This window comes from Epinephelus fuscoguttatus, linkage group LG20 (genome assembly GCF_011397635.1).
Source record: "Epinephelus fuscoguttatus linkage group LG20, E.fuscoguttatus.final_Chr_v1".
NCBI lineage: Eukaryota > Metazoa > Chordata > Actinopteri > Perciformes > Serranidae > Epinephelus > Epinephelus fuscoguttatus.
In genome coordinates, this window is record NC_064771.1 from 4,773,270 (window position 1) to 4,786,556 (window position 13,287).

General features: G+C 38.9%; 1 protein-coding gene across 1 annotated transcript in view; it reads left to right on the top strand.

Annotated features, from left to right (window-relative positions):
- The window catches only part of reep3b (receptor accessory protein 3b), a 61,509-nt gene extending 51,624 nt beyond the window's left edge, over positions 1-9,885 (top strand). Inside the window, exons 7-8 of the mRNA XM_049563936.1 lie at positions 5,120-5,253; positions 5,424-9,885. Of these exons, the coding sequence (XP_049419893.1) occupies positions 5,120-5,253; positions 5,424-5,495 (206 nt within the window). The 3' untranslated portion in view covers positions 5,496-9,885. The remainder of the gene's footprint in view (positions 1-5,119; positions 5,254-5,423) is intronic.
- Positions 9,886-13,287: the final 3,402 nt, after the last annotated feature.

Sequence of the window (13,287 nt, forward strand, 5' to 3'; positions counted from 1 at the left end):
ACCATTTAGATCCTCTACAGCCCAGCTGTTGTCTGTTTGGACATCTAACACCATGCCCCTTTTTTGCACCCTTGCATTGTTCTAAAGATACAACTTTGACTAGAGATTCTAGGTGAATTTGGACTGCAGTTTTTGGAGTGTGCTTTGAGAAGATGGATTGTGTTTTGAGAATGAAAGCAAGGCTCAATAGCGGCTTAAGATAATGTAAATATCTAGGACAAGAAAACACTAGGTGGTGCTTTTTTCTGAAGAAACATAGAAGGATTCCAAGATCCTGGTAGGACGAGCTGCTCCAGTTCTCTGCTGTTGGCTGAGCTAGGCGGAGGGTTGTTTTATAAAGCCCTCAGCTCATTACATGACAGGAAATTGGAGAGTTCTACACAGAATAGACTGCTGATAGCTGGAATGACAGGAATGACTTGGATTTGTTCTTCACAGTCCAGACAGAGAATTTAGATTCCACCCTGGAACATTACTGTAACATGTTATTCCTTTGCAAATGACTTATTAATGTAAGTGTAACGTTAGGATCAGGGGATTTTAGCGCTGCACAGACAGCACAGTTAGTTTACAGTACATTTCATTTCTTGGTGGTGTCTTGTGTGGTCAAGCTGTGTTCTGTGAGCTGCAGAGAGTTACCTCAGTATAGTGGAAGCCAAGCAGGCTGGGCAGTTTCAACTGTAGGGTCCAAAACTCTACACCGGTAGCAGGACTGAACTCTTTCAACAATACCAACCTTTTTACCATTTCTGCCTGTTTGTGATAGAGGCTGATTACCATCCAACCAACACATCCAGAATTCAGATGGTATTTTTGATCTGGTGTTGGAATGTGAAATCTCATGTGAAACTGGCCTCCGTCTCATCCCACCCTGTTTCCTCTGGGAGGGAAAAGGTTGTTTCCAACTCTGGAGAGTGGGAGGTTTTCTGTTATAGACTCCAGATGTGACAACAACAGCAGCAGCAGGGGCTAGAACCAGAACAAATGGAAAACACATTGCTGTTCAAATACTAATAACTCAGCCTTGAAAAAAATGGTTGAAGGCAGTGTTTGGACGATAGAACACGACCAGGTGATGATACTTAAAGTGACATAACATAAGGTCAGTTCTCTTGAAGACGATGTACTTCATATTTGATAATGGACTTTATTTACATCATTTACATTTGTGTTAGGGTTAGTAGGTGGTTTGTTTTATGCGACATAAAAAGTGATAACACGTTGTACTTCAGTTTATCATGCATTAAAGGGATATCAGACAATTTTCAACCAGCTGCCTCTAGGGCTACCATGGACACAAAGAGTATAGAAACAGATAAAGGCAGAGAGATGTCTCTCTCTCTCTCTCTCTCTCTCTCTCTCTCTCTCTCTCTCTCTCTCTCTCTCAGTTCAGTTCAGTTCAGTTCAGTTCAAGCTGCTTTATTGGCATGACTGCATTCGAAACAATGTTGCCAAACCATATTAACACAATACAACACAAATATAACAAGCTTAAACAATAACAATACATTAATAATAATTGCAATTTTAAAAAACAAAACATGGAGAGCATGAGTGGCTATGGCAGGGTGAAAGTCATAAAGAAATGAATTTATACAACAGATTAATTATCAATATATAAACAATTATCAATTATCATGTGTGATGTGAAGTTGATGGCAGGCTGTTACATATTTTGCCGCCAGTACACAACAGTCCTCCCTCTCTCCCAGCAGGACCGGAAGTTTCTCTAAGTTATTCCAGTGCAAGAACTCTGGGAATATCTTTATTATTTTTGCAAAATACTCTTCTCTAATGCATTTATATTTGTCACATTGAGTCAAGAAGTGCAGCTCAGTCTCTACTGTTCCCTGGTCACAGTGAGAACACATCCTCTCCTCTCTGGGCAGCCAGCTCTGTTTGCGTCAGCCGACTTCTACTGCCAGGTTGTGCTCACTCAGTCTGTACTTAGTCAATGTTTTCCTCATATTCCTTTCAGACACTGTGCTCAGGTTTTATACGTTTCTATTTTGCTCTGGGATTTTATTAGTTCTGTCCAATAATCTCTCTCTTTCTCTTTCTTTTTCTTTTGTCATAATTTGGTTGGGTCTAATTTTCGGGGGCATGTGTCCTGAAGCTGAGGTGGTTGTGATGTAGTGACCTGAGTGGTTGAAGGTTCGGTCAGACTCTGGACAAGCAGGTAAAGGGGACTCCTTTGTGGGGTCAGCTCCTGGCAGCATAGGGCTTTATAGGAAAATGAGAGTGGGTCACTTGTTTTAATGTGGTTCCAGAAATTTAGGGCTTGTTTTTTAATATTTAACAGTAGAGGATACTGGCCTAATTCAGCTCTGCATGCAGAGTTTGGAGTTCTCTGCACCTGGAGGAGACTTCTCCCCTCGCTCCCTCTTTCTCTCTTTCTCAAACTGAGATCAACGATAAAACTAGGAAGTGCTGATTAAAAATAAACCAAGATTCTGATACTTCTTGGCCTATTTGAGACTGCCAAGTTTGCATCACATCACCCACCAGGTGGAGCATTTATTGGATTGGTGTGGTGGCGCTGTTTATTATAGTAGTTGCAGGTTTTCTATCTCTTGAGCCAAGGTTAATGTATTGCCCTTTTTATCTGATTTCTCTGGTCATGTAGCACCAATTTCAAAAGTACTTGCATCTCTCCACTGCATGCACAGCCCAGTTTTATGAAAAGACCATCTATCCACCAGTGAAATACTTCTTTAAACAACTTGTATTGAAACGAGGGCCATGCCATGCATGTCAACCATGTTCATTTTCAATTCAATTCAATTCAGTTTTATTTATAAAGCCCAATATCACAAATCACAATTTGCCTCACAGGGCTTTACAGCATACGACATCCCTCTGTCCTTATGACCCTCACAGCGGATAAGGAAAAACTCCCCAAAAAACCCCTTTAACGGGGAAAAAAAACGGTAGAAACCTCAGGAAGAGCAACTGAGGAGGGATCCCTCTTCCAGGACGGACAGACGTGCAATAGATGTCGTACAGAACAGATCAGCATAATAAATTAACAGTAATCCACATGACACAATGAGAGAGAGAGAGAGAGAGAGAGAGAGAGAGAGAGAGATGCAGGTAATGACAGTAGCTTACAACAACATTAATGAAAGTAATAATATTATAGTTATAGTTCTGGCTACTGCGGTACAATATGTTGAAAGTATGTATTAATATCTGGCAGTATACATGTGTGACAATAGTCATATGTGTATAATAACAGTAGAAGTATGACTAATGACTAATGATGGCAGCAGCAGCAGCAGGAGGCATCTGGCGGGACCACGGCAGCAGCACAACCACACACGTCACGCTGTCCAGGCACCGCTGTGATATGAGTTAATCTGAGAGACAGTGGAGCACAAAGGCTCCGGAGAAGAAGCCGAGTTAGTGACATCCAGAATGGCCGAGTTAGCAAGATGCAGTAATAGGATGAGAGAGAGAGAGAGAGAGAGAGAGAAGAAGAGAAGGTGCCCGGTGTATTATAGGGGGGTCCTCCAGCAGACTAGGCCTAAGTCAGCCTAACTAGGGGCTGGTACAAGGCAAGCCTGAGCCAGCCCTAACTATAAGCTTTATCAAAGAGGAAAGTCTTAAGTCTAGTCTTAAATGTGAAGACGGTGTCTGCCTCCCGGACCGTAACAGGAAGATGATTCCACAGGAGAGGAGCCTGATAGCTGAAGGCTCTGGCTCCTGATCTACTTTTGGAGACTTTAGGGACCACGAGTAACCCTGCGTTCTCAGAGCGCAGTGTTCTGGTGGGATAATAAGGCACTATGAGCTCTCTAAGATATGACGGAGCTTGACCATTTAAAGCTTTATAAGTTAACAGTAGGATTTTAAATTCAATTCTGGATTTTACAGGGAGCCAGTGCAGATAAGCTGAAACAGGAGAAATATGATCTCGTTTCTTAGTTCCTGTTAGTACACGTGCTGCTGCACTCTGAATTAGCTGGAGAGTTTTTAAGGACTTACTAGAGCTACCAGATAATAGAGAGTTACAATAATCCAGCCTTGAGGTAACAAAAGCGTGGACCAATTTTTCTGCATTTTCATGATGGAACAGAAAAATGGGATAATTCTGTATTCTTATGTAAATTGTAGCTGCTCCCAAAAGCCATAAATGGTAAGGGAGATTTATAAGATTTTCTTTACTCAGGTTTTGGTTTCACTGCAATTGATTGAGCCACATTACAGATGTTTTGGCCACAGTGTTAGACTCATCGTGCTGCCTAAGTGTATTTTCCTTGCTGTAGTGTGAAACAGATAGCTGCTTGTGTATGACCTCTCTAGCTGTTACGGTTTTATGAGGAGACTCAAAGAGCCAGGCAGGAAGGCAGCAGTGTGTCTGCTGAGTGTCTGCTGACCTCTGCTGGATAAGCTGCCTCTCTCGTTAACAGTTTGACTTGCTTTAGCTCTTTACACCGCCACCTCAGCAGAGGCAACACAGGCCTGTTATCAGAACCTGTCATCACAAGTCATCTTCAGGGTTCATTCACTATAACAGGAGTGAAGTGGACATTCAGCAAATATAGTTTGTCACTATTTAATTTATCTTTATTTCTTTTGTTTTTTAGGAAAATCCCACATACTGCATGTACACAGTATATGTGAAAGGATTATTTTCTTCAGCTTTATTTTCAGTTCAACCTCTCAGTTCTTTCTGACTCCCCTACCCTGTCTGTGTCTCTCAGCAGCAAGCAGATTGGTTTCTACTGAAGACTTATCACACATTTATCACTTTATTTTTTGAAAGGCTCACTAAGTTCCTAAAATAGCTGGCAACTGTTGATTTTGATTTTTCAAAATGAATTACGGTGTGTGATCGCGAATCGTTGTAGTAATGGAGGAACAATTCAAAATATAAATATATATTAAATATATTGCAAAGTGAATCTACAGATACACCGCAACAATGGTCTTGATGTTATTTTTTTTCAGCCTGTGTGATTGTTAGACTTGGTGACCCTCACCTCAGTTATTAAAAGGACAGGCTCAGATTTGCAACCAAACATGGTGTCTAATATATTTTTGTTATCAGGACACAACTGCAAGTGTGTGTTTCAGTGATTCCTGATTTATGTACGTGGGTGTCTGTGTTTTTCAGACTACTATTATGACCAGGAGGAGAGGACTGATGAAGAGGCTGAGCCAACCTTCTCTGAAGACGAGGCTGTTACTCAGAAAGGACTGAGACGATCACAGAGTGTCAAGATCGCACGATCCAGAGTCCGCAAAGATGTAAGTGTGAAGAAAACAGTGTTAGCAGAGGTCGAAGAGAGTAGGTGCGGAAGTGTTTGTACACACAGAGTACATAAATTTTGAGATTATTCTGTATCACCACTGATAGCATAGAGACTCTGGGTGTATGGACACATTTCTAACTATTATTTCTATAATTTTATCTCCAGGCTCGTTATGGATCCCTGAAGATTAAAGGCAAGAAGAGACCAGTACTGAGCTCTGTTAACTATGGAATTTGAACAGAATACAGGAGACATACACTCACAAACACACACACACACACACACACACACACACACACACACACACACACACACACACACACACAAACTCAAACTCTCAGCAGCAGAGCAGTGTTCTGATTGGTGGATGGTATTCCAGCTCTTCTCAGTCTGACGTTTCACTCTGCTGAACTCTTTGATGTCTTTGATGATGAGCTTTCTTCTGACATATTTATTACTTCACTCATCCAAAACCAGTAACTGTTGGTGAACCTTCACTCTGAGGACTTCAATGTGTTTCTTTGGGTTGATGATTGTGTACATAATGTGTTTTTTTTGCATGGTGTTTTTCATGTGTTGTTCATTAGAATAGTAGTTTTTAGGTGTGATATTATATATGTGTAGTCTTTTAGATTTTAGATCCATCACTCAACTTGAGTCTTTTCATTTAATGTCATACAAGATTTGTGGTGCCACTTCCCAGTAAGGCATTCTTTAGAAAGAGTTCATAAACTGCAAATAATGGCTAACTTAATAATTTAACGCTTCATAGCACAGCTATAAGCCATTAATAAGAACAACTTTGGATTACTGGGGTGTGATTCCTTACACCTTGTGTTTATTCTCCTCCACCTCTTAATTTGTCTTTTTAGCACTTTAGTTTGTCAGGGAGGCTCACCCAACATCTGCACCAAAACAGGATTCATTTACAACTGTTGATTATTAGAAAGTGAGACCTTTAAGCCCTCAGTAAAGCTGCATTCATTTACATTTTGGGCACTTGGGGCCAAAATGTAAATGAATAGCACAAGCTATTGTAAATGAATAGCACAAGCTATAAAGCCAGAGTTATCGCCTTTTATTAAGTTGTTGTGGCAAACATGTTGGCAAACAGTTGCTTATTTACGTATCCAGCAGACACAGAATGTAAGTCCAATATTCAGTCTCCTCATAGCTCACTTCACACATGGATTGATTGTTTATGTACACAACTATGCAACTAGAAATATCTCATTCTTCCTGTGGATTTTTGCCTCACATTAGTGAGAATCTCAACTACATCTTAATGCTGATAGGCATTAGGAACACAGTGGCACACAAATTTCTGCTGCAACTTGAAATATTGCGTGTGTTTGTGTCATTTGTGTTGCGTCATTTATGTCTCCTGGTTCAAATTTGCGGCAGGTCACGACTTTATATTGACTTAGCATGACATAGGCGTGAACAAACCATTACAAATAAGAGCTGACTTTACACACATCATCACAGCACACTTGTCTAGTTCAGTGCACTCAGGAATTTTGCTGCTGCAGCCTTACTTGGTCCAACAGTGACTTATGGTGGCTAATGGTTTGAACCTCCACCAGCCCAGCAGTCCCCCTAAACTCTACAGAGCTTTTTTTTTGGTGTGTGTGTGTGTGTGTGTGTGTGTGTGTGTGTCTTTTTGCTCATTGTTTTGGCCCTCAACATAAATATCTTGGTTCAGTGGAAAAACCTCTAAACCTCCAGTACACTAGGTGCTCAGCACCAAACAGATGATGTTTCATCACAATAAGATATTATATTGATTCTTTTAGGGATGCACGATATTGGATTTTTTGCCAATATCCGATATGCCTATATATAACTTATTTGGCCAATAACCGATGACCAGTACTCAATAGCGATACCCATTTATCCACTATTTCCACCATGTAATTTTAGTGATCATCAAGTGTCTTCTGTTTTGGAATCAACATTATATTATACATGCATGCTGTTATCATGATGACCCACCAGCAGATGGAGACATGAAATAAACTGCTTTTCAATGTTTGTAATATTCAGTCATTGTGCAAAATAAGAAAAAGCATGTTGGCTGATTCTGATATGTCATTACAGGCAGATATCAGCCAATACCGATGACGTGCATCCTTAGATTCTTTGGACAACGCGATATTTGCTGATATCACAAAGTCTGCCGTGATACAAATTCGATTTGGTGCACTTCAGGGGCCTGTGATCGATGTCAGTAAATATCCTCTGTCTTTTTCTTGGCTGCTTACCATTATCTGCCTGTTGCTAGGCTGCTAGCACTGTTAGAATATTTCGGAAGGAGGTGCGCTCGGATGGAAATGGTGACACAGTGTGTCATAGGAATTTTAAAATAAAGGCATATCTTAAAGGTGACAATACATACTGATGTTTTCACTTTGCATCCATGATACTGGATTATTAATAATTTAATCGATTTATTAGTCCAGATCGATGTGTCTGTCTTTACACCTCTCCCAAATCGCAGACAGACTTTATGAATAACTGGAGTGGAAAGTGAATATTGGACTTTATCAGCTTTAATGATTTACCAACAATTTTAACTGTAAACATGATACAAAGATAACAAGATATTTAGCAAGCTAGCAATCCAAAAGTTGTGTAGATTAATGGCTCATAAGTGACCCGTTAAACCTTAAATAATTTTATTTCCCATTTAGTAAGCTATTAGTTTCAGCTTAAAAACCCTTTACAAAGAGTACTTTCTTGAAACGTCGCTTCTGCTGCCTTTCAGGTGTTTTATCAATGAGGAGCTTGTTCCTAGTTGATCCTTTGATACTAGTATTGGAGTCCATTAACTTCTGTGTGGCTCAATGTACTAATGAAGACTATTTGTTTTTACCCTGAGGGACACATGTAGACACATGCAACATTCCCTGTCACAGTGGTGACAGTATGAGAGCCCTGAATCGCAGCAGCTCTGACATGAACATTTGAACTTAAGGAGAGAGTGGCGGTGAATGAATCGGATGTGGAACTGAGCCTGTCTGAGTGAAACTCACCTGAACACCAGCAGATGGAACACTATCTCTTATTCCTGTCAGAGAGGGGAGACTGAACACCAGTAAAGAGACAGAAAGGGAAGAGAGAACCAAATGAAACAAAATGATCCTTTCACGTTTTTCTGTTAAACTGTCAGCCTTTACAAAGGCCCTCAACTCCCCACTCACTATTAATGATGATATGTAATTTTTCTGCTTTACGTATACTCGTATTTTTATATGGCTGTGTCCTGATCACACCTCTGGTTGTAAATTTCTCGCTGTATTTCTTAGTATCAGTGAAGATTAGCTTTTTAAATGTTTATTTGAGTGTTTTGTATTGTAACCACCTGTTTTTGCACACATGCCTCCTCCCCAACCCTTTTTATCAATGCTGTTGTTGCTTGTCATCTCATTTTATAATGTACATTGCTGTAGGAGGATGCAGCACACAGTGAGCTTAACCATTCTGGGTGATGGATGCTAATACTAATGGCCTCTCGTGACATTTTAAAGTTTGGCTTGTTTTTGTCTGGTACCACAGTCGATGGTCCAATGCTGAAAAGCTGTAGCTGAAGTTGCCTCCACAGTTGCTGTTATAGAGAGTTGAGATCAGTGATATAACAGCCTGTTTAAGCGCTTCTGATTCAGCAGTGACCATTCAGGCCATGCTGGCATGGTAAGAATGGTTTTCCACAGCAGAGAACAGCAAGACATCGCCTTGATGACGTGTTGGAGGTGTGTTGGTTCACACAAACTACAGCACCAGCCTGTTATCTGCAGAGCTTTAAACAGCTCATTTACGGTTTCCTCTTTGCACTATTCTTTCCTGCAATATTTCACTCTGCACATTGCCTCCATTTTGACCACACGCACCATCACTGTCATCAAAACATCAACTGAGGGAATAGTTAAAAGTTAGAAGAAAATTACCTGAAAATTAGCAAGAAAAGAAAGGTAAAAAAAAAAAAAAAAGTGAACAACAAAAAAGGGGCTAAAAATTGAAAAATACATACGTATATGTATTTCATAACATAAGTTTGAATATATAATTAGTATAATCATAAATTTAGTTTTTCTGGACATTTATTCATTCATTTTCCAAAATTGCTCAGCCTGTTTTTCTGGACATTTTCCCTACTTTTTAAAAATTATTTTCTGTCTTTCTCTACTTTTAATAATTGATTTTTAGTTCAGTTTTCATTTCAGGTTCTACTAATTTCTTGCTCATTGTCATTTTTCCCCATGTTTTTGAGAGAAAAATCTAACTCATTTGCTCAGGTTTCAAAGCTTTAAATGCTTATGAAAGGCGTCTGAATGCAACACAAGAAAACTGATGTTGATCCAGGTTTCAAAGGGTTAACAGAACTGTGCGTTTGTCTGTGTTGGAGTATATCAATAACAAGCCAAACCTTCTTGTGTCATGAGTTCCATTTAATGCTCATAACTGAATAATGATACCAAAGCTTCATGTACTGACCCAGAGCTGTGTGACTGTGTGGTTTTTGTTTTTTTTTTTGTTTTTTTATCTGTGTGGGGAAATGTCTGGTGTGTGTGGATTGTAAATGCAATACAATAAAGGCTGTCCAAATACAGTAAGGGCAACAAGTCAAGTGTGTCTGTAGCCTGATGCATTTTTATTCTCCATGCCTTTAACAAGTATGTAACTGCAGAAAGGTTGTATGTTAGAGTTTGTGTGGACTTTCTCAGCAGCACACAGAGGGTTCTGATTTACACACTGTTCAACTTACATTGAACATAGACATTGTGTTTATTCTTATGATTTCATAATGTCTTCATTTTAGATTGTTCACTTGAACCTATGAAAGTGTTCAAATGACACAACACATAACATACACAGGGGTGCCGCCAGGAACTTTGGGCCCCATGAAAAAAAAAATCACATTGGGCCCCCCCTGCACAGCTGTTGTCACCACATCTCTAGGACCTAACTGACCCATTAAAAGCTTTACATAACTCTAACTTTGAAGGCTTGCAACTGTCTTGACAGTACAATATTTACTGCTAGTGAGTTGTACATGGAGCAGTCTGTATACAGTATGCAATTCACTATTTGATGCAAGATTACAAGCCGCCATAAAAAATGTGCTAAAGGCCATCTTTTACAGTCTAAATGTAATTTTTATTGTAAAATCCCAAAATGGAAAATTATCTTAACATTAATTAAAGACTTAAAAAATAAACTTAAATATACATTAACTTTTCAATCAAAATAAATTAAGATCATCAACTCAAAATAATGAAAACAGCAGATTTTTGAACTTGGCTGCACATATATGCAAACAAGAAAATAAAGCTGACATGGAAATTCAGTCTAAATGAAAGCATCTAACTGGATTATTTTAATATAATACAGGCTGAGTTAGGCACTTAATGTTTACAACTGTCCAGCATCCAGACAGTTGTCAGCTGTTTTTGTTTCATAATAATCATTATGTGGAAAAATAATTTGTTTGAATTTCTGTTATTAAAAAGTATTTCCTTTTCTTTTTTGTAATGGTAAAAAAGAGCAAAAGAGAGAGAGAGAAACTGCCACAGACTCCCTGCAATGATGCTAACATGCATGTCATTCAACACAATGTTGCTCACCTTCATTGGGATGGGGAGAGGTAAAGTTATGGGGAGACAAGGCTGCTGCTTCTGACTCATCTGTTGTTGAGTCTGGTAAAAGGGGCAGGGACAACTGATTTAATATGAATATCTTGCTAAACATTTACCTGCACCGATTAAATGTAGGTTAAAAAGGAGTGAAGTGTAGGCTAACACTAGTCTGTAGCTAGCTTATTTCACTATGGACATTAAGCTAACAGGTTCATTTCTACCACTCACAGACTATAGGCTACCCACCTTTCTTAAAACTGGCTCACATATTGACACCCTCTCTTTTGCCTCTCCTCTCTCTCCTTTTTCTCTTTCCTTTTTTGAAAACCGGATTTTCTTTAGTGCTAGGTAGCATGATAATGACTGTAGCCTTCTAGTGCAACTGCTAACTGCTAATAAGCACCATCACTGTCAGTGCCCTAAGGCAGGACCAAACCATTTCATGCAGATACAGGGGGGTGGTCAGTCAATATGGATGTTTACTTTTGGTCAATGGGGATATTTAACTTTTACTGCCAAAAACAAGTGAAAAAAAGAGATCATTAATTTTATTACTATATTTTTTTAAAAAAAAAAATCTTATTGAGGATGGTTTAATAATTTTGTATTAATTTTTTTGAGGCCCCTGTCAGGGGCACTTGGAATTGTCCTAATCCCCCCCCATATGGCCACTGAACATACATATTATTCATTAGTACATATTATTCATTAGTCATAATCATTATCGTTAATCACTCAATCATTCATCATTATTTGTAATAATAAATAATTTTTGTAAAACATATAAATGATCCAACAGTTTGTACTGAATAATAAGAGATAAGAGATTAGAGTTATTATTCAGTTCATTTTCATGAAACGTTATTTATCATTCATGTTATCGGTAGTTTTATTGGATAGATTTTTTTTTTTTTTTCCCCAACGAAGACATTTTTATGCCTCACGTGCCAGCGATAGCCATGGCTTGAGGCATTATGTTTTGGGGTTGTTTGTCTGTCCGTCCCATCCTTGTGAACAAGGTATCTCAAGAACACCTCAGGGGAATTTCTTCAAATTTGGCACAAATGTCCACTTGGATTCAGCGATGAAATGTCAAGGTCACTGTGAGTTTGCATCTGTCTCATTCTCTTGAACACGACATCTCAAGAACACCCTAAGGGAATTTCTTTGAATTTGATAAAAATGTCCACTTGGACTAAAGAATAAACTGATTCAAATTTTGTGGTTGAAGGTCAAAGATAAAGGTCAGTGTGACCTCACAAAATGTTTTTTTCAATAACTCAAGAACATATTAACTAATTATGACAAACCTTCACATAAATGTCTAATATGATAAAATAATTATGTGATGATATTTTATATCCAAAAGGTCAAAGGTCACCTTCACTGTGACATCATAATGTCCTGTGTAAGACACTTCTCAATATCATATCCCAGGAACAGAAGGAGAAATATTTGGTCTGATATTTAATTGGCGACACTAATCTTGGGTGTCCACCATTGAAACTGTGCTGATTGTTTAGATCTCCTGTGCTGTTGGGGGGAAGAAGTATCCATGTTTTTAACAGACATAGATATAATCTGTGAGAGAAACTTGACTGGTGCACGGAGGTATACAACGGCAGGGCGGTTATTCTAGTTATTTAAAAAGTCTGTTTTTATTTCATAAATTTGCTGATAACACTTTTATTTCATAATATCACTCCATAATGATACTCTCTTACCCCTCCCCTTTCAACCAATCACATGCCCTCTGCTTTGCCTAAGCTAGCAGGGTCAACAACTGCTGTAAACTTTAGCAAATTAGCTCCTGTCAGCTAAGGAGCAACTGCAAAGTTACTCTCAATCAACCATCTAGAAGGTTATGGTCATATTTGGGATATGGTGTTTACATGGGGACAGAGAAATTGGGTTATTCATATTCCCCACATACATCTTGGTATCTTTCACAGTACTCCAGCTGGCATATTGGAGTTCACATGAACTAAATATGGTGTTAGCATGTACCAACACATAAACAAGATACTCCAAAAACTTGATCATACTGTAAATGGGTTATTCATGTCGATGTACATGCACTCACAGACAGTTAGCTAGCTCCTGTTAGCTAGAGTGACCATAGAGAGTGTCTGTTTTGCTCTACACAGAGTTTTGTCTTTCTCTGAGGAACATCTTTATGACCAAAATGCAGCCAAGGTGACTGAATAAACCAGCTGACATTAGCTACTGCAGTTAAGTGTTTCTTCATTTCAATGCTCTGTATGAACCAAATCACAGCCCCTCCTCGCTAGTTAGCCAGCTAGATAAGTAGCATGTGCAGCCTTGTTAAAGGGTAACTTTGATATTTTTCAACCTGGACCATATTTTCCCACGTTTCTGTGTACAAGTGACTA